Source organism: Pezoporus flaviventris, unplaced genomic scaffold, assembly GCF_033815535.1.
Source record: "Pezoporus flaviventris isolate CSIRO_AGI_PZ_B2104156 unplaced genomic scaffold, CSIRO_AGI_Pfla_v1 ptg000015l, whole genome shotgun sequence".
Taxonomy (NCBI): Eukaryota; Metazoa; Chordata; class Aves; order Psittaciformes; family Psittacidae; genus Pezoporus; species Pezoporus flaviventris.
Window position 1 is genome coordinate 4,792,501 of NW_026892563.1, and position 19,912 is coordinate 4,812,412.

The window sequence follows — 19,912 nt, forward strand, 5'->3', positions numbered from 1 at the left end:
CGCTCCTGAGGCCAAGGTAACAGAGCACTTGAGCAGAGCCACAATGTTTTATATGGTTTGATAACTGTGGGTTTGTGTCTGCTCACAGAGGCTTCAGGTAATTATTTTTATACAAACCCCATGACTTGCCTAGCAAAATAACAAGGGTTGACTTATAAAAGACCATGGAGCAGTTTATACTGATTTATTCCATTTGGTGGTAGCAAACCTGTGGGACCCCAACTTTGCCATATACTCTTGTGGTAGACAATGATCACATTAGAATTCCTCTGACTTAACATTTGTGTGATCACACAGAATGGGTGGAGGTGCGATCGTGGCAGCCTGGAGGGCAAATGCAGCCCTTGTGGTCAACATCTCTTATTTTGTAGGACTGCATGTCTTAGAAGTTAGTTCGAGCTGGGAGGTTTATTTTCTTTAGCAAAAAAAAAAACAGGAATCAGTTAAGACTTAGGTTAGTAAATCTCCTTCTTTAGGCCAGTGAACTGGCATCACTGGTAGGTATTTGAGGCAAGCACTGTCAAGACAGTATGATTTAATCACCCTATAGGCTAATTTGATTGTATTTCATTAGAAATAAAGAAGCAAGTATGTTAGTGGCTTGCATGTCTGTTCATTAAATTACTGTTGACTTTTTTCATTGACATTCCATAAATGGCAAAGTTAAGGTTAACAATATAAATAGGGGTGCTGAGGATTATGAAAGGGGAACCCATGCAATTAAAAAAAATGGCTTACATAACCTGATATCATAATAGACAGAATATTTATTTAACTTGCAGTAAATTGACACACCTCTAGACAGAGACAATTATGACTGACTGTAAAACATCTGACAGAACCAATTATGACTGACTGTTGTTTGCTACCTTTGTGCAGAAATAAATGAAACACAGATATTTGGAACAGAGACTGCTGCCTGTGTGTCTAAGCTTGCTGTAATTAAAATACAATAACCAGTAGGCGATGTAAAAAATTCAGTAGCTAATTTGGTATGTTCTTTAACTCTTTAAATAAAAGTGTGAGAGAGACACATAAAGGGTTTTCCACAGCCTTTTTTGTGCCTTCCTAAACAAACCAACCAAACCATTTTGGCACTATGTTCATAGGCACCTATATTGTCTCTCATGTACCCAGTGCAGGTACACGCGCACAAATACAAAAAAAGGTGAATATATTTTTACTTCTCACTCTGAAGAGCAGGCTATCAACAGAATAATCAGGGGAGGGCGTTTAATAATATGACACAATTTGATGGTCCAATCAGTAGGAAAAAAAACCACAAGACTTTCATGGAGTCATGTCTTTGGAAATCCAAGAACAAAAGTTCTTGATCCTGACCATCATGTTATTTAGTGTCATTTTAATAGGAAAGAAGGGAAATTGCAGTAAATGGGAAAAGGGAAAACACATGACCAGGTATAGATATCCTCCAAACATTTCCATCCTTGCTTCCAGCTATCAGTACAACAGTATAGGGTAAATGGATTTCAGGTACCTCTTAATTTATTTTTTTTCCCCTCTAATAATATAAAAATATACCTAAGTAGCTAAAGAGACTTGGATGGGGTGCTGAATTTGACAGGGACATCCGGAAGTTCAGCCTGGTTTGTGAAGGGAACAAGGGAGCAGTTGTTATGTTGGGGGGGCAGTCTCGGTGATATGTTTCTAAAATCTTTATGAGAGTCAGTGATTTATTAACTTTAGAGAATATAGTACCTGAATTTTGATTCTGTACAGTCAGGAGCACATGTTCCCTTCCCCCCCTCTCCCCTTTTTTTTTTGGTTTTGAGGTTTTTTTTTGATCAGTTTCTGTTAAAATTTTATTTTTCATTTGTATATTTGTTTTGGTAGTATCTTTTGTATGCTCTGCATGCATATAAGTATACCTCTTTAGGTATAGCCATGTACGCATTCTGCAGCAGTGATCGTCTTAAAAGATTTGCTTGCTACTGAACTTGGATATTACTGAAACAGTGACGGGTGATAATAGGTGTAGAACTATTTTGGAATTTGACTGAGTACTAAAAGGCAATTTCAGTCAGTTTGTATAGTTTCCAGAAGGCCTTAGGTGCATTATTGATTAAATTCTCATTTAGGAAGAAAGTAGGAGCTTTTATATGCATCTCTTAAGTTGTATGGTATGGTAACTCAAAGGTATTGACTGGCAGTGTGATATATGACGGTCACAGATGTCTTTTACTCAGAGGAGCAGAGTGATGCTGGTTGTCATTCTTACTCTGCTGTGTGGCAGCGTAAATAGTCCCCTTTCTAACCAACCTGGTGGGAAAAGTCAATATCCCATCAGCAAAGGAGGTAAACACATCAGGAGCTGTGTCCTCTCTCATCTTCCCCTGCTCTTATTACTACAGTTCTTTAAATCTCTTCTCCCCAATCATCAGATGTACTTGTGTCATTCAAATGCATGGTGTGGCTGTGCTGCAGGCACAGCCGCTGCCTGCCTCTCCTCCCGGAGCTCCCGGCTCCCATTCTCTTATAATTGAAACTTAAAATTGGCCTCATTACTTCAACGAGGTCCCTCATATTTCTCCTTTTTTTTTCAGTCCACCCTTTCCTGCTTGCCTCTATGAGGGTAATTGCATCTAAGAAATGTTTGAAGCGTACTGTCAGAAAGGTTATCGCATATAATTGAAGTTAAGATTTAATGGCGGGGGGGAGCTAGGCGCTCCATTAGCAGGATGGCTGGAGCCTGCGTTGGAGCTGTACACGGGCCTCTATTTTTGTTCTATACTTTCAGTCCCGGTTTATTGTTTGCCTCATCATTCTCATGATTAATGTGCATTCCTGTTCTGTTCACATGTGCCAGCTGTTTCTCCCCATTGATATATTTTACATTGGTCCTTCCTGAGCTCCAGGAAGCTTTGAACTGTTTTGGCCTAGTTTGAAGCTACAGAGATGGTATATTCCACCATTCCTTGGTATAGAGAGTATGGTTTTGCTAACATGTGAACCCACTTACATATATCATTTATCTTGGAAATGCATAAACTAGTTAGTGCTGAATTTGTGGCAAAGTAGGTTTGGTGTTTTTATGGATCTGGTTATTGCAATTTTCGGCGTTTGTCTAATTAAACCCCACATTTAAATAATTTCAGGATCATTAAACGTGTTTATGCTGTAGTGACTTCAGTCTGTTAATGAACAGATTCTTGTAATCAAAGTTTTTATTGTATTGGTGGTGTAGCTTAAGGAAATCTGAATTCTGTCAGAAGACATGAGTCCATTACTGTCTGGGGAATGGTGAGAATGTGATATCCTTAATTATGCATCTTCCGCTGTGTGCTTACTGCCCAAAGTTGGCAATAGAAATACCTAAATCTGAATATGACAGCACAACACCTACCTTCATCACGAGGATGCATGAAAGGTGCTTACCAAAGTGCTTTTAATCAACATATTCAGTTACTCAAACCAGCATCATTAATTTAAATTTTAATTTAATTTTTGAAGATCTGATAGCATCATGCAGAGCAATTGAGTTCAGTGGAACTTTGTGAAGAACATGGAAAACCTAAGCAGGTGGCAACTGCTCAGTAAAATGTTGCTGTTTGTATCGTATCCAGTAGCTGTTCTTCTGAGCTCATCTTTAAACATCTGAAGCTCAACAAAAAATAGCTATAAATCCTCAGGGAGGAGGAATTCAGAAACACCAAAATTGTAATAGCTGTTTCTGTACCTGTGCCCCCCTTCCGTGTAATCTTCTCATGTAGCAGTCCTTGCCATTGCTGCTGAGACAAAGGTGTGTCCCATGGGACGTCTTTATCTCGGTCACGTTGCAGGAGTCACTGCAAAAGAGTCACTTCTTCCCTCACACAGGTGGGATCAAAAAACCAGCATGTTCCTCTCCTCCAAACCCTTCTCTTAAACTCAGCTTCTTTAGAGACAACTGGTTTTTCATCTTAACTTGTGCTGTGTAGTAAAAGCCGTTCAAAAGGGGATGGAGGCTCCGTTGTTACAAGTTCAAAGCTTGAGGAGGGCAGTACCAATGTTGTGAAGGTGACAGGAAGAAATGAGACAACAGCTTTTAGGCACAGCTGATGAGGAGCAGAAGGATTGTGTTGTTTGCTGACAGGACACATGCTTACATTGTGCCTAAATGGCTTGAAAGCTTGACCCTTAGGTACCTGTGCCATCTTCTTGTAATTCTGCTTGACCTGGAGTCCCTCCAGCCTAACAGGGAAGAAACTGTCTGGGAAGGCACCTCCTTTTGCAGCATATTCTTCTTGTGTGCTCAGTAATGCACTGTCCAGCCCTGCATGTTCCAAGGTGTAACAGCAGACACAGGCTTTTTGTAGGAACTCGTGTTTCTAGAACATGGAGCTGGTTGAAAGGTGGAACACAACTGCACCAGATCTGCATCAAGTTGGCATTGATGTATATCAGTATTTTGCTCTTTTGGTCTTTGTCCACAGCCTTTGTAAAGCAAAAGCCAGACAACCACCCAAACAAAATCCATGGATTTTTTTGGATAGCATAAAATTTAACAACAACAAGAAAATAGAACAGTTTGGGCTTCACTGCAGAACACATGAGCGTGAGTTTGCACACACACAGACATGCAGGCAAATAAATGTATTGCATTCCAAACATTTCTTCACAGGTATTATTGGTGAAGCATTTGGGAATGGCTCTCTTCATTCATGCATCAAGTGAACCTGATGTCTTCTGGTTGAGATACCAGGCATCTTCTCTCTGTTTCAGGGTAGGATAGCATGGAATTTCCCCGTTTTTTCTACTGTCCTTTTCCTTCCCATGACTCGTATAGTGCTGAACATCGCGATTTCCATCCTGCACACAAGATGCCTGTGGGAACGCACAAGACGTCTAATAAATTTGTCCCAAGTTGTGCCAGAGCCAGTATTTGCAGCAGTGGGAATGAGAGAACTGAAGCATGGTTTCCTTCACTTCTGAAGCCAAACTTGAGCAGCATCTTTCCCTACTTCAAACCCCCACAATCTCTGCATAGGTCTCACCAAGTTAAGGCACATTTTAAATGAGATCTTTTCAGAGCCAGCCCTGCCATCGCTTATTTTCTCTGCTGTGACTTAGTGAACCCCCATTTCACTTTAGTTGGGTGACTTGGCTGGGCAAGTGGTGCTTCTTGCCAGCTCCAGACAGGAGCCACTGCACCCATACCGTTGGGGCTGAGGGAGCAGGTTCACCATGGCCTCTCACTGGCTGGTATGGTGCAGTACAGGTAGAAGCACGGGTAAGGCACCAGAAGCTGGAAGAGCTTGCTTGTAAATGTCATTTTTGCTATCCTCAGCATTCACCTTGTGTTTTAAAATACCATGACTTGCAGTAGCAGTGAATGGAAAAGTACTGACTTTTTGTGGTCATTTAATCTTTCTGTGCTTTTTTTTCTTTGTTCTATCAGAATATTTGAAGAAGAAGCTACAGAAGAAGGAAGTCTCTGAGGCCTACAAAAGACTGAAGAGCACCGTAGACAAATGTCTGTCCTCGAGTGGCTACTCAGAAGTGAACCTCGGCAAACTCTTCACCATCAGTATAGGAAGATCTGTGGGAGAGACCAATAATGAAAGACAGTGATTGATTAAAAATGGAGGGAAGTGAGAGGCTAGTTCCTGTTTAACAGTCATGATCTCTAAAGCAATAGTCTATTTCAGTGTGCACAATGATGTTTTAATAATCTTGTCTCCTCAGAAGAGGAAAAATGGAAGATGAGAGTGGGACTTGTGAGTCATGTGGACATGAAATACTCGAGGTGGTTTTATCTTCTGTTTTCCTCTTCATTGAGAAGCCAGGGTTATTAAAAAGGGAGCAGTTGAGTTTGGCAGTATATTTTGTTGTGTATCTAGACCTGTGAGGGAAAAGGGGGTGGGAGAATTGCTGCTTTAATTGGATAATTCCCAGTGAGAGTTGCTGGAATGTAAGTGATCCTAGACTTTGCTCCAGGGTATTTAGTAGAGGTGCTCTCAGGAAGAGAGGTTAGTTGAGGTCTCAGTAGGAGCACTAATGTTTTGCCTTTTCACAGTTTATCTTCTTCCTGATCATAAACATACCAATTAAAAACAATACAAAACCTTCATGCCTTTAGATGTCCTAACACCTTCTGAACAGAGGTAGGGACACTTTGCTTTCAAATTTATTAAAAGTAATGACTGAAACCTGGAGGTGCTAAAAATAGGGACCATCTTTCCAAGTCTTTCTCTTTAAGTGTTGTATTTTGCTATGTTGGAACCTTCTGTCTGGATGTAAAGACATGCACACGTACAAACCCCGTTTCATACATATGCAGGATATAACTATTGAATTTCCTTCCCTGCAAAGGATTTGAAAGTAAGCAACCCATAGGGAAAAACGTGTTTGTGATGGCATTGTAACCAGTAACAGGGGAAAGGAGAGGGGAGAATCATTGTTGCTGTTCTGTAATAATTACTGTATTGGAGTTTCTAAGGATTTTGTAAACAAATTGTATTTTTCACTTTTACTAAAATGACAAGCAGATCTGACAAGAAAGGAGCATAAATTTGGGTCCGTGCTGTACTTGTGCTCGCTGTTAAGTTTGCAGTGTGATATATTCTTGTAAGGTTATAAAAACTTTTTTCTTTTATCTTCTACAGTATAAAATGTAAAATTTTCTTAATACTTGAAGTTAAAAATAATAAAGTTTTCTAGTAAAAGAGAATCTGTCTCGATCATCTGACTGCTGAAAACACACCAGGTTGTATCGGGTTGCTCCAGACTTTTCCTGCTTTTACAGAAGCGCTTGTGTGTCCATTGATGATCGGCCATTAGCAAAGGGAGCTTGAAGAAGAAAAAGGAAGAGCATCAGCACAAACGTGTTGCACACCAGAGGGATACATGTGTCTGTGTTGAAGTATTTTATGACATTCATTTGTCCCTACAATTACGTCAGAAGATGCTGTGTGTCAGTACAAGTAATGCCTAAATACACAGTTGTCTTTTGAGCAACTTTTGGGGCTTACTTAGTTCATTTTTAGTCACACTGAGTCATATTACATGAGAAATCAAGCCTGCTCAGTCCCTGGCTTTGTGTTGGTGCTAGCCCACACCCCTGGCAGGCTTTCACTCCTTCCCAACATGTTCAGTTGGGTTATTGTACAAGAGACTTCTATTTGGAGGCTTGTCCTGGGGAGACGGTGTTGCTGCCTGGATGGCATGTTGATGTTGCAGCTCTTTGAAAGATTCTGGCTTCCTGTGATTTCACACAGGTTTTTTCAGATTCTCCATGTCCAAGCCAAATAGGATTATGAAGATATTACTGATATCAACTGGGCAGAATGCCTTAGGAAAGCAGAAAGTGTGACCTTCTCCTCCAAACCTTAGGTATACAAATAAAATGGATAGATATGGCATAACCTGACCCTGTGGCACTTGTATGTATCTGTATAATTACAGCTGAAGAGCCTGTTAATTTGCAAGTTTAGGGATGTTTAGATTAAATGAGAGTGTTGTGGAATGATTGTGTAGGGTGCAGCAGTATATAGTGGCCCTGCAAGGGTCTGCTCCCCCCACACAGCCGCAGAGGAGCCGCGTTCTACGGTGAGGGGCAAGGGGGGGGGGGGGGGGGGCGTCGCAGTCCGGGGAGCTTTGTACCCCAAATTAAGGCCACTTTTGATTCCTCTCAGCAGAGTTGGTCAGAGCAGAGCTGGAGTATTGGCAAGGAAGAAAGTGGATTCCCTCCTCCCACCCCTAATCAGCTCCGGGCACGATGCCTCATCTTGGCCCCGGAGAAAGGCTGGGAAACGCAAAATCATCTTTACAGCATTTAAACGGAGCTGGTAAATGCGGGAGCTATAAATGATTTGGGGATGGGGGGGGGGGAAACGGAGTTTGCAGATCTGCGGCTTGAGGCTGATGTGCCTTCCCTGCCCTGCCCTCCCGTCCCTCGTTCCTGCCTCCCCGCAAGGCTGTTAAAATTAAGGTTTGTGTTTATTTGTATTTATTTGCAGTTGGGGAAGAGGAGTGTTGATGTATGGAGCCTGTAGCCAGGTCTCGCTGATGCCATATGTGATAGGAAAACCAATTCCCACCCGCAAATACGGCTGTTGCTCGGCCAACCCCCCCTTTTCCCCTGTCAGAGGCAATAGAGAAAGCAGACTTTTTGCTGCTGCCGGAGTAGAGCCCATAATCACCTTCTTCTTTACTTCTTCGTCTTCCCTTTTCCATCCTTCCCCGGCTTCTGCAGAGCCCCTTCCCGGACCCGTCCTCCCGCAGCCTCCCTTATAGCAGTTTAATAGATTAACTCATCTGCGCCAGCCTCAAATTTCTGATTAAAATTCCTCCATCCCGAAGGCGGCATTATCAGGTGGTTGGAGGCTGTTTTCAAACCTTGGGTTTGAATAGCAGCGGCTCTGCATTAATTTAACCACTAAGCTAATAAGTAGGTTTCGTTTTGTTATGCTAAGCTTTATTGCTTTTCTTTTGATCCGAATGGTGTTGTTGAGCAAAGCAGCAGACAAGGCATTCTTTGATGAGGGAATTAGCGCTCTATTCTCCCTCTATTATTCATAGCACAGTGGAATATGTAAGTACCTGAGGGTGTCAAAGGAGAGCAGGCTCTATTGCAAAGTGTTCGCCTTGTTTCTCTCAATAGCTGACTATGAGATGATAAACCGCTTAATACACCGCACTAATTGGATGAGAGCAGAAAGAGATGGGAATTAAGGCCCGGCAAAAGGGGAGAGTGCTCCGAGCCTGCCTTCAGCCCCCCTTCGGCACTCCAGCAGCGCCGGAGGAGGCACAAGCTTTCTATGGGCAGGCGGCGGGGGGGGAGGGAGGGGGGGGGGGGGTGTGCTGCGCGGAGATAAAATGAACCTGTTAGCGCCTTCAGGTAATACACTAATTATTGTGCAGTATAAATACCACGACTGGGTTTATAACACGGAGGTAAACTTCTTTTGAGAGGGTTATAGGATTGCTTGGCAGCGGTAGAGATCCTAATAAGGGACCAGAGTAATAACCCCCTGGATTAACAAAATTGCCGCTTTGCAGAAGTATGATTCGGGCTTTTACGAAGATTTCAGCGGAAAGAATAAAAATGACTGAATGACATTTCTTAATGCGTAATGGCTTGATAATGATTCCCTTTTCTTTAAGGAAAAAATGTATATTTCAGCCGGCGCCTTTCATCGGGGCCCAGGAACGAGCCCCCATCTATGTATGATTTTCCGCAAGCCTAGGGTGTTTTTTACAACTCAGAAACACCTCTGGGGGGCATGGGGTGTGAACCGCCGTGGGTGATGGGGCCGCCGCGGCGGAGGGTCGGCCGGGCTCCCAACGGGAGGTACCGGCTCCGGCGGCGCTTCCCGGCCGAACGGGTCCCGGAGCGACCCGGAGAGACGGGAGGGACCGGGCCAGGCCGGGCCTGGACAACTCGGTGCGCTCAAGTGGCAGGGATGGGGCCGGGCCCTTCCCCGGTACCGGCCCCCGACTGCCGTGGTGGAGCGGTGCCGCAGTTAAACCAAAATCTCCCGACAAGCCTCCGCTCCCGGGGGCCCAGCCCCACACCCGCAGCCCATGGGGGAACGGGGCTTGGTGGGGGGAATCCGGGGTCCATAGAGGCATCGCGGGGAAGGGGAGCGGGTTTTGCCGCTGCCTTCCGCCGGGTTTCATGCGTTTCTGCTCCTGCTCCGTGGAAAAGGCAGGGGAGAGAAATGCACACACACCCCCAGAAAAGGAAAATAAAGGAAAAAAAAAAGAAAAAAAAAAGAAAGAAACGGGATAACGGAAAGTGGGGAGAAAAACGAAATTCATCTCGGGGAGAACGGGGCGGGCAGACACAAGGAACAGGCGCGGAGAAACTTTCCTGCCCCCCAGGAGGGGAGAGGGAGCCAAGCCAAGCGCTCCCCCAGATCCCTGGTGTTCCATTTCCCCTCCCGGCTCTCGGCAGCGGTAGGACCGCGGGATGCCCCATCCCTGCCTGGGGGGTGCGTGGGACAGCTTCCAGCTGCGCGGGGTCTTTGACCCGAGCGGCGGACCCTGTCCCGCACGGCGGAGCACGGGCAGCTACCGCTTTGGGAGCCCCGGGCCCCGCGAGCGGGGAATCCCCTCCCCAGCGGGAGCGCCGGCTCCCCGCGGCCCCCAGCTCTGGCAATCCCCCCCGGTCCACGGGCCACTCGCGCACCCCGAACGCCGCGGGGTCCCGGCGGCAGTAAGGGGGGGGGGGGGCGATTGGTAACCCCCGGCCGCTCCGGTGGGATTTAGCCCCTGGCGGCCCCGCAGGGAGCGGGCTCCCCTCTCGGGCTGTGGTTCCTTCTTTGTTTTTCTTTCTTTCTTTTTTTTTTTGTCAAACATATATTTTTGTTTATTTTTCGAACGTGGCACTTCTCCACCGGGTAGCAAGGAAAAGTGTTAACAATAACGACATTACACGGAAAAAGGTACTGTACCATCGCCTCTTGAGGGTTTCAGAAACCTCTACAGTTAATAAGTTAAAGGGTTTGTACATAAATATTTTTCTAGGAGCCCTATAGGATATCTACAACACAGTAAAGATCTACAGAATGACAAACTTTTACAACACTACACTGAGTGCAATCGTTTTATAACATTTCAAATATACAAAGCTCTGTTCTTTTTTTCTTTTTTTATAACAACGGTATGTACAGAATCGATCACAGTTTAGTGACTTCAACAGTCCATATTCTAGCAGAGTATTTCCCTTTGGTTTGATACAAAACCCTTGGTTGGTGTAGTGATAAAGAATATAACGAGAAAAAAAGACGGACCCTTCCCCTTAAGTGCACTGGTTCATCCCGCAGCACCAGACGGACTCTCAGCCCCGGCGGGGAGCGCACGCAGCTCGCCGCAGCCACACGTAACAAGTTCTCCAGTGCTCCTGCCAGACCAACCTCACATCGTCCCAGATGCGGTTTTAAGAAGATTTGGGCACCATTCCCCCCTCCCTTTGCTTTGCTTTTTGCCTTTTTTTCCCCCTTTCTTAATTACAATTTTTTTCCTTTCAGTATTTTTTTTCTTGCCAGATAAACAGAAGGAAAACTGTTTCGTGTCGGTGACGCTAACATGGAATAACGTTTATTGGGTTTTTTTTCCTCTTTTTTTCTCGTCTGACTGCTCGGAGAGGAACTGAACACGCCGTACATTTAGGAAATGTACCAGCCAAGGCGTTACTTTCCGAGGAGCCGCCAAGCGTCGGCTCACTCGTGTGAGGGCTGATGCGAGAGGCGCTCGCTGTCTCCGCGTTCCCACCTCGAGAACCCACCGCAGACTCAGCTGCCGGTCCTCATGTATTTGGTCCCCCCTCCCCCCCCCCCCCCAGATTACTTTTATTCCCCCCCCCCTCACCCCCCCCCCCCCCCCCCCCCCGTTTGGTCTTGATTCGTGCTGTCTGAGGTGTCCACCTTTCTTTATCCGTGTATTTACTCTCCCTTCTCCCTCTCTCTCTTCCCTCTCCCGCGCAGCCCAGCCGCGCCCCGGGACGCAGCCGGGCCTTAGCACACCTCTTTCCCGGTGCTGTTCCCGGGGAGGATGTTGAGCTGGGTGAGTTGAGCGGCGTGCTCCTTGGCCTTCAGCCGCAGGGCGGCGATGCTGGAGGCCCGCCGGTCTGCGGCGGCGCTGGCCGGGTCCCCCAGCCCCGCTGAGCCCACCGCGCCCTCGGGGGTCGGCGCTGGCTGCCGCAGGAGGGTGGCAGCGCTAGAGGCGCTGCCCAAGGGAGCCATGGTGGAAAAGAGCCTGCAAGGGAAGCAGAGACGGCCGTTACTGCCGAGCCTTGGCCTTATGCTTCTGCCCGGCAGCGCTAGACTCACGGCCCAGCTCCAAAAACCCGACGCTGAAGGCAAAAGGGTGTTTTTCGAGGGGGCAGAGGCTCAGGGCGGCTGCTGCCTGGATGGCGCTAAAAATAAGGGAGAACACCCGGCCTCATGAAGAGCACGCGCGCCCCGTCCATCAGCAGGGCGTCACCCCTCTCCTTCTGTCCCGACGGGACGCCCCCGGCTCTGTTGGACACCAGCGCGGCTCGGTCTCATCCTGGCGGGGCCACTCAAACCCGCTCTTACCCACGGACAAAAACCTGCCGGGCTCCCGATGCGCAAAGCCGGGACAGCCCGCGCCTACCGCCTTGAGCGGGGGACACCGGGCCCTGCTCCCTCCTTGCCCCCGGAGCGGTGCCCGCTGACCGGGCACCCACGGCGGCGAGGGAAAGGGGCACGCAAATCCCCCCAGTCGCCCAATGAGATGCCGGGGGCGGAAGCACGTGACCCTCGCGGCACCCAATCGGCGGCTGCCGCCAGCGCTCCAATTTCGAATGGCGGGGACGCCCGCGCGAGACCGGTCCCCACGCGACGCGCGGGAACTGCGCGGGAGACCGCGGCCTGGCCCGAGTCCCCGCGCGGTGTCCGGTACCTGCCGAAAGCGGGGCTGATGAAGGCCGGGTGGCGGAACACGGCCGCGCCCAGGAAGGTGCCGAGGCCGAGCGGGGTCCCGCCGGGGGGCAGCGCCGCGGAGCCGGGGGGCGGTGGCGGCAGGCTGGGGAAGGCGGCGGCCGCGGCGGCTGCGGCGGTCCAGGCGGAGTCTAGAGCTGGGTGATGAGGAGGGAAAGGACTAGCATCAAGGTATGGACTGAGGGGGTGAGTTGCTGACAGGGGACCAGGGAAAGGCAAACCTGGGGGGTGTGTCTGAGCCCCAGCCTTTTCCCTCTTCCGCCACTTAGCCCTACGGTTCTGGAACCATACCTGAAAGCCAAAAGAAAAACCGGTTTTAATGCGCCTGCCCGACATCGTGCCTGGGCGAGCCCGAGGCAGCCCCGCTCCGGCCCAAAGGCGCTCGCTCTTCCGCCGCTACCTCTAACGAGACCCACGCGTGACAGCGCTGCGGGCAGCCCCGCGCGGGTTCCGGTGTGGTCCCCCAGAGCGTTGTCAGCCTCGCCGCCGCTGCGGGGGTCAGCGCGGCAGGCAGTGCGGGGGGAGCAGACCGCGGTCCCGCTCCCGCCGCCCTGGGACAGCGGTAAAACCACCCTTATCCAGGCGAAACGCGAGTGTTTGCATTCCACGCACGAAGCCAGCCCGGGAGCTGCGTGCCTGTTTGCTGGAGGGAAATCATTTACAAATGATTTCGTTTGGGGAGCGTGGACTTCGTTTTGGGTTTTATTTTTGCCTTTTGTATTTAGAGCGAGGGGAAAAAAAATAATCGTGATTTCAGTAATGTCTGAAACGAAGAAATAATTTGCGAGGCCACAAAAGCACCAAGTGCACGTTTCCTCGCGGCCCATTAGGCTCTATTTTCCCGAAGTTGCTCAGGAAGCCGCGGCACTGCTGACCCCAGCTTCTTGCCCCCCTCCCGCACAGCAGAAATCGTGCCCTAACACGGGCTTAACACAGGAGAGAGGTAGAGGAAAAAAAAACCACCGTTTCTCAAAGGCACGGGAAAGATCCGCTCAGTAACAAGCGGGAGGCATCGCTCCCCACTGCGGGGCGGGACCTGGCTAGACACACGCATGTCTCAGTTGTTTCGGGTGGTGGGGGCCGAGATCGCGCTGCGAGCCCACCGTGAGGCCCCGGCTCTCCCGAGGGAAGGGAAACAGGCGGCGCGGCGGGGCTCCCGCACGGCCGGACTGCAAGCACCGCTTCCCACGCGGGACACGGCGTCGCGCCAGGCGGTAGCGTGGCACGGATGGAAGCGTCTTTCCCAGCTAAAACTCAATTAAGAAGCTGTCCTCACCGCAATTCCCCCTCCTCGAATTAATAAGCCTGAGGTAAACGAAGGGACTCTCATAATTCATATTCCCTTAATTACCTCTTCTGCTGTGAATAGAGGGAGAGAAAGGGGGTGTCTTTCGTTTTTTAAAGTTATTTAACTTTCCCACGACTCGTTCCCCTGAGCTGAAAATAGTGATTTGCTGTCACATCTCTGTTTGACAATGGAGAAATGTGTCAACAAAAAGGAGGGGACAAATCTCATCATTAGCCCCTCTAATGCAAGAAGCTGTTGTGTATTAAATGAGCCATATGGAATTTATTATGCTTTATCAGCGCCCGATTTTAACTGTAAAGTGATTTGCTCAGCTTCAAACCCAGAGACATCTGTTTTCTGTTGGCAATCAGGGCATCCCAGTGTTTATCGTCTCTTTGGTTATGAGACCCGGGTTGGGAAATGCACTCTGGTATGGGGCGGCAAACACCTTTAATAGCATTGCACTCACTCGCTATTAGATCAATGCAGGCTTATTGCTATCAAAAATGGGAAATCAAATAGCATTAGCCAGCTCCTTGGGCGGGCGGAGAGGAAATCAAACAACATTTCGCCTTCAAATGGCCCTGTTTGTTCTAGCACTAAGTGGGCTTTTATGAAACCCGATTGGAGATTTGATGGCAGCCAAATACCCGGCTTGTGGCCGAGCGGGTCTCCAACAACCCAAAATCCGCGGGGTACCCGTGTTTTAACCGCACCGGGTTTCGCCAGCCGGTGGCTCTGCCCGTCGGGGAGGCCCGAGGCCACCCCGTCCTCGGGTGCCGCCGAGGGACACCCGGTCCCGGTCCCGCCGTCACCACTACTCACCTGCACTCGGGCTTCGGTCAAATCGAGCCTCATGGCCAGCTCTTCCCTGGAGGAAGACACATACGGCGCCGTCAGCCCGGTGCACCCCGAGATGCTCCCGGCCCGCGGCTCCGCGCACCGGACAGGCCCGGGTATCCCGGTGGAAGCCGGGCCGAAAGTGACTGCAGGCGGTGCCCACCCGCGGATTTTCGGCCAGGTTCTGTGACGCCAGACTGGGCGCCCGTCAGGACTCCCACGTTTTGGCCACAGCCTTCCCCCCGCCGCTCCCCAAATTCAGCCTGTCCCCGCCGCAGCAGCAGAGGCGGCGGGGTGGGGGGGGGGCGGCCCCCGAGCCGCCCCGCACTGCGGTGCAGTGCCGCCGTTAAGGCGGATTGGAAACCATTAAGGCGTTACAAAACCCGCTCGTCAGCGCCGTGCCCAGCAGAGCAGCGGTCCCGGCGTAACCTGGACCCTGCTGCCCCGGCGGAAAAGCCGAAGATGTAAAAACACACAAAAAATCCCTCTCCTCCCCCAAAGAAAGCCCACCCCAAACCAAAACCAACAAAACACAAAAAGAAGCGCGGTATGTTCAGTTTCCCCACCAGAGAGCCTCTCCCGGGGCCGGGACTCCGAGGTGGGACCCGTGGACTACATGCAGTACCGAACGCAGGGAGACAAAACGTTCCCGCGGACACCCGCCAGCAAAGAGAAACCAGAGGGTGTATTTGATCGAAAAATGCAGGTCTGGGGGCTCTGCCCTCCTCTAGGCTAAAGGCGAGGAGGGGGGGTGTATGTGTGTATTTGCGGGCAGCGTGCTCTGCCCCCCTCCCCTGCCTGCGTTTCCTGCTGAGGAGCTGCCAGCTAGATCCGCCGCCGCGGGGCTCCCGTTTTAAACGGGAAAATGTCCCCAGAAGGTCCCCGAAAGAGCCGGGCCGTGCTCCACCGCGCCCCGAGGCGGCTCCGGGCAGTGAGGGGCCCCACGTGCCGGGCCGGTATTTTTAGGCAGCGGCACTTTGATCTCGGCCCCTGCCGGGGCTTCCCCAGGCCGGGCCTTGCTCCAGCCCCTCAGAGAGCGAGTAACCGATCCCGCCGGCGACAACGGAGCAGGGGAGCGGGTAAAAATAGCCCACGGCGGCGGCCTGCCCGGGCGCTGCAGATCCTGCCCCCCCCCCCCCCCGCAGCCCGGCCCTGCTCCCCGTCCCCTCCCAGCCCGGGGGTGTCCAAAGCAGAATTCATGCCGGGGCCAGTATGCAGGCGGCGGTGCAGTATACCGCTGACCCGACCCGTCCCCCCGGGGCTCGCCCGCTATCTCGGTGCCGGTACCTGGTGAAGACGTCGGGGTAATGGGTTTTCTGGAAGGCCCTCTCCAGCTCCTCCAGCTGGTAGCTGGTGAAGGTGGTACGGTAACGACGCTGCTTTCTCTTGAGCAGCCCCTCCTCGGAGTCGCTGCCAGCCGAGAGGCAGACGCTCTCCTCGCCGTCCTTGCCCTCGCCGTCCTCGGGGTGCAGCAGCAGCTCCTCCTTGGGGGACAGATCCCCGCCCTCCGCTCCGGGGGCAGCGGCGGTGCCCCGGCGGGCCTCCTTCAGCAGCCCCCCGCCGTCCTCTCCTAGTAGCTCCTCTTCCTCGTCGTCCTCCAGCTCTTCTTCCTCGTCCTCCTCCTCTAGCATCTCTTCATCCTCTTCCTCCTCTTCTTCCTCCTCGGCGGTCGGGGCGGCAGGGCCCGGCCGCTCCTCGACGTGCGTGGTGGGGCTGCCCAGCTCGTCCCGGACAAGCGGCGGCGACACGAAGGGAGCGTTTTCTCGGTAGCTTTTGCTGCGGCTGATGCTGACCTGGGGTGCCTGGCTGATCTTCAGCGTGTCCCACGGGGCGGCGGCGGGCACGGGGCCGGCGCCCCCCTCCGGCCGCCCCTCCGGACGGTCCCCTCGCGGCCCCGCCGCCCTCGGCGGCAGCAGCCGGCCCCCGCCTGGCCCGTAGAGCCGACGCAGTTTGGGAGGAAGGTGCAGCTCAGCCGGCTCGAAAGGGGGCTGCCCTGGGGGGACCCTGAGCCGGGAATGAGGTGGGAAGGGGATAAGCGGCCGCAGCAGTCGGACGGGGCGGGTAGGCGTGGGGGAGAAGGGTACAGAGGGAAAGAAGAGGGGGAGAGAAAGAGACGGTCAGTGGGATCAGCGCGAAGAGCCCAGGACTACAGCCCCGCAGCCACCGGGCATCGCTTTCCGCCCCGCACCGAGCTAAGACTTCCACACATATCCCGCACCCTCAGACCGGCTCTCGCCCGTGCCGCTGCTCCCGGCCTGGGAACACCCCTTGGTACAAGGCCCGGCCAGCGCCCATTCGGCACTGGAACAGGCGGCGAAGGCTCAGGCGGACCGGGGCCTGCGCCGCCACCTCCCCAGTAGCAGCGACCGCCGGACCCCGTTCCCACTAGGCGGGGCAGCGCCGTCCCCGCTGGCCTGGGGCTTCTCCGGTTGGTTTTGGTTTGGTTGTAGGGGATATTTTTTCTCTCTTTTTTCTACCTTTTGTTCCCCCTCCTACCGCCTCCCCCGCCCCTAAGTTCCCTTTTGGTTTTGAAGGAAAGGAACCCTCCCTGATGGGAAAGCTGGGGACACAGGGAAAGCGGAGGGAGAGAGGCCATCCGTGGTAGCGCTCCGCCTGTTCCCCACCACCCCAGAGTGGCTGCTCCCAGCTGCGGGCCGGGGGCGGCGGCTGCCAGAGCCCCGTTATTCCCCCCCTGCCCACTGGCCAGGATCCGTTACAGGCTTAAGGCGAAGCGGCGAGCCCTTCCCTGCGAGTATCACAGCTCGCACCCTTTATTACAGTTACATCGAAAGCAAGAGCAGCCTAAAGCGGCGGTACCCGACCTGCGCGGGATTAACCGAGATGGATTTCGGGCACGGCTCTGGCCGCTCTCCCGGGCAGCGAGGCAGCCGCAAACGAGCACAGTAAAGATAACAACGGCTACGGTCCCAGCCGGGCAGGGAGCCAGACGGGGCTGCCAGGGATTTGGAGAGTGGGGCGGGGGGTGAAGGTGACAGCCAGCCCTGCCCGACGCCGGGGAGAAAGAGCGGAGCGAGCAGGACAGAGCGTCGTCGTCGGGTCTTACCTTGCGCGGCCTTATCGGCTTCAGGCCGGGCGGCGATGGCGGGCAGGCTGGGCGCGGCGCCGAGCAGCCGCACCTTGCAAGGGCTCCGCCGGCCCAGGATGCTGTCGATGCAGTAGGAGGACAGCAAAGTTGGCGATTTACTTTTGCACTCGGGGCGCTCGGGGCAGCTCTCCTCCGGGTACGGCCCACTCATGGCGGTGGCGGGGCCGTGCCGAGGGCCGAGCGGGCTGCGGCGGCGCGGAGGCCCCCAGCGCTGCCCTGTACCGCCGGGACGCCCGTCACGGGGGGAGTGAGCCGCGGCCGCGGCGCTCTTGAGTCCCCTCAGCTCCACGTGCGGCCAGCCGCACCCTGATTGGCTCTCGCCGGAGGCCGGGCGGCCGCCGACAGACGGTGCCCAGCAAACCCCGGATCGGATCACTCCGGATCGGCGCCCGCCCCGAGCCGCCGGGCTGCCCCCCACCGCCGACCCCTCCCGCCCGACCCCGCCCGCCGCGCTTCACCCAGCCCCGCCCCTCTCCGTGGTGGCGGGAGCCGTCGGGGATGACCAGGATGGGAGGCGGCAGAGTCCCCGGGTCGCCTTGCTCTGTATCCTCCTCCCCAACGGCGGCCCCGCTCTCCGCCCTGCCCGGCCTGCCTCCCGGTCGATGCCCTAGCAAGACGGGGTGGGCCCCGCCGTGGAATCCACTCCGGGTTTTCCCCCCGGGAGCCTGGCGGATTGCTGCGCCGGGCAAGAGCACGCAGTGGCAGCGCTAGCAGCCGGTGCTTAAAAACAGTGGGGACCGCTGCTGGGACTTTAACCAGCTCTGGGCGGCTTCTCCGGGGCGAGGCCGCGGCCGGAGCTGGCGGAAAGTCCTCGGGTAGGGCTGGGCGCGCAGCTAGGCACAGTGCTGGTCCGCACCACGCGGCTTGTCCCGACCGCCGTTGCCTTTCTCCGCACGCACATCTCCCCCTCCGCGGGGCTTTCGACGTCGTTTCGGGGTGGAAACCCCCTCCCAGGATTTTTTTTGCCCTCTTCCCCCCTATTATTCCTTCCCCTTTAAACGGTTCAAGCAGGTTCGGTCTCCACTTCTGGGCATTTTGGGCTCTGTTGGGACTGGCAAGCTGGGACTGTCCCCCGCTTACGTGTGCGCGCCTGGTCCCGGGCTCCTGCCAGCACTGGCAGGGCAGAGGAACCGGACAGCCCAAATAGCCCATCCACTCGCTTGGGTGATTCCCAGCCAAGAGCCCCGGCGGGAAGGCAGCCCGTGCTAATCCCGTACTCTCTTCGTGCTGCAATTAATTCCGGTACTAATCCCGTGTCTCATTACTTGACCAGCGGGAATTAAAAGAAAGGATGGGCAAACGCCTGCGTGTGTCCGTGCGGGTGTGGGCACAATGCCGCTCTGGTTGTGCCCTTACTCACTCCCACACGCTCCCAGCTTCTATAGGTGTGGGTCCGTCAGCGCTACGCGGGGACACGCGTTACTCCCGTGCCTTCCCCTCCCCGCCAGTGGGCCCGCGAGGCTCCTGCCCGCCGTTCCTCTCGCCCTGCCCCCGGAGACAGCGGAGATGCCTGCGGGGGACGCCCCGACGTGCCGCCAGCGGGCCTTGCACTCTCCGGCGGGGTGAACAGAGTGTGGCCCGGCTTTGCGGGGGGTGCCAGGCTGCGCTTTACCGTAACTGCTGAGCTCTCGGGAGCTTTTGCCATCCCCAGGAGGAGTGGCAATTCATTAACAGTAACTAAAAAATACCCTCACCCCAGCCCAACAAAAAGCCAAGGAGAAGACCCAAAGGTTCCCTTGGAACCTGCTTCCTGCTGTGCCGGGGGGCTCCGCTGGGGCATCCCCTCCGGGTTTTGCCCGAGTTAAGCGGCGCTGCGGCGGGAGGGGAACCCGGCCCGCGCCCGCCTCTCCTCCGCCTGGTCGGGTGCCGGCCGGGCCGCTGCCGGTGAGCACCGGTCACAGCGCTTCGGAGAGCGGGGCTGGGCCGGACTCCCGCGCCGCCCGGCCGGGACGGGGGAGTAGCCGAATGGGACAGGGGACCCCCGGCGCGGCAGCTGCGATAGCTCCTCAGCGCCGGGCCCTGCCGGTGCCGCGGGCGGTGCTAGCCGGGACTGCGGCGCACTGGTGCAAGAACCGCAAGGGACGCGGGGAGTCCTGCGCGGCCTTCCCGCCTTCCGCGCCTTGCCTTTAGCCCTCCTTGCCCCGTTGCCTGGGCCATCCGTGCACGGGTCGCTCCGGGGTCTCCGCTTTCCCTGCGGCCCTGGCGCGGAGAGAGCGGTCCCGGCCGCTCCGGGGAGAGGGAGGTGGGGAGCGGCGGCGATGAGACCTCGCC

General features: G+C 53.8%; 2 protein-coding genes across 2 annotated transcripts in view; one reads left to right on the plus strand and one right to left on the minus strand.

Moving 5' to 3' along the window:
- The window catches only part of POLA1 (DNA polymerase alpha 1, catalytic subunit), a 202,237-nt gene extending 195,736 nt beyond the window's left edge, over positions 1–6,501 (plus strand). Inside the window, exon 37 of the mRNA XM_061453308.1 lies at positions 5,399–6,501. Coding sequence (XP_061309292.1) covers positions 5,399–5,571 — 173 coding nt within the window. The 3' untranslated portion in view covers positions 5,572–6,501. The remainder of the gene's footprint in view (positions 1–5,398) is intronic.
- Positions 6,502–11,331: 4,830 nt separating this feature from the next.
- On the minus strand, positions 11,332–18,021 carry ARX (aristaless related homeobox). The gene is made up of 5 exons (XM_061453319.1): positions 17,577–18,021; positions 15,823–16,523; positions 14,521–14,566; positions 12,370–12,698; positions 11,332–11,700 (listed from the first exon to the last, which is right to left on the minus strand). The coding sequence occupies exons 1-5, from the start codon at positions 17,790–17,792 to the stop codon at positions 11,460–11,462; spliced, it is 1,533 nt and encodes a 510-aa protein (XP_061309303.1). The 5' UTR covers positions 17,793–18,021; the 3' UTR covers positions 11,332–11,459.
- Between the last annotated feature and the right edge of the window lie 1,891 nt (positions 18,022–19,912).

What these genes read in the sequence shown, in the direction of transcription:
- ARX (XM_061453319.1), bottom strand. Translation starts at nt 17,792, where the DNA reads ATGAGTGGGCCGTACCCGGAGGAGAGCTGCCCCGAGCGCCCCGAGTGC. An exon ending in TACCCCGACGTCTTCACCAG is followed by an intron (nt 14,567 to 15,822) that starts GTACCGGCACCG and finishes GTCTTCCTCCAG; the next exon opens with GGAAGAGCTGGCCATGAGGC. An exon ending in TGACCGAAGCCCGAGTGCAG is followed by an intron (nt 12,699 to 14,520) that starts GTGAGTAGTGGT and finishes TTTGGCTTTCAG; the next exon opens with GTATGGTTCCAGAACCGTAG.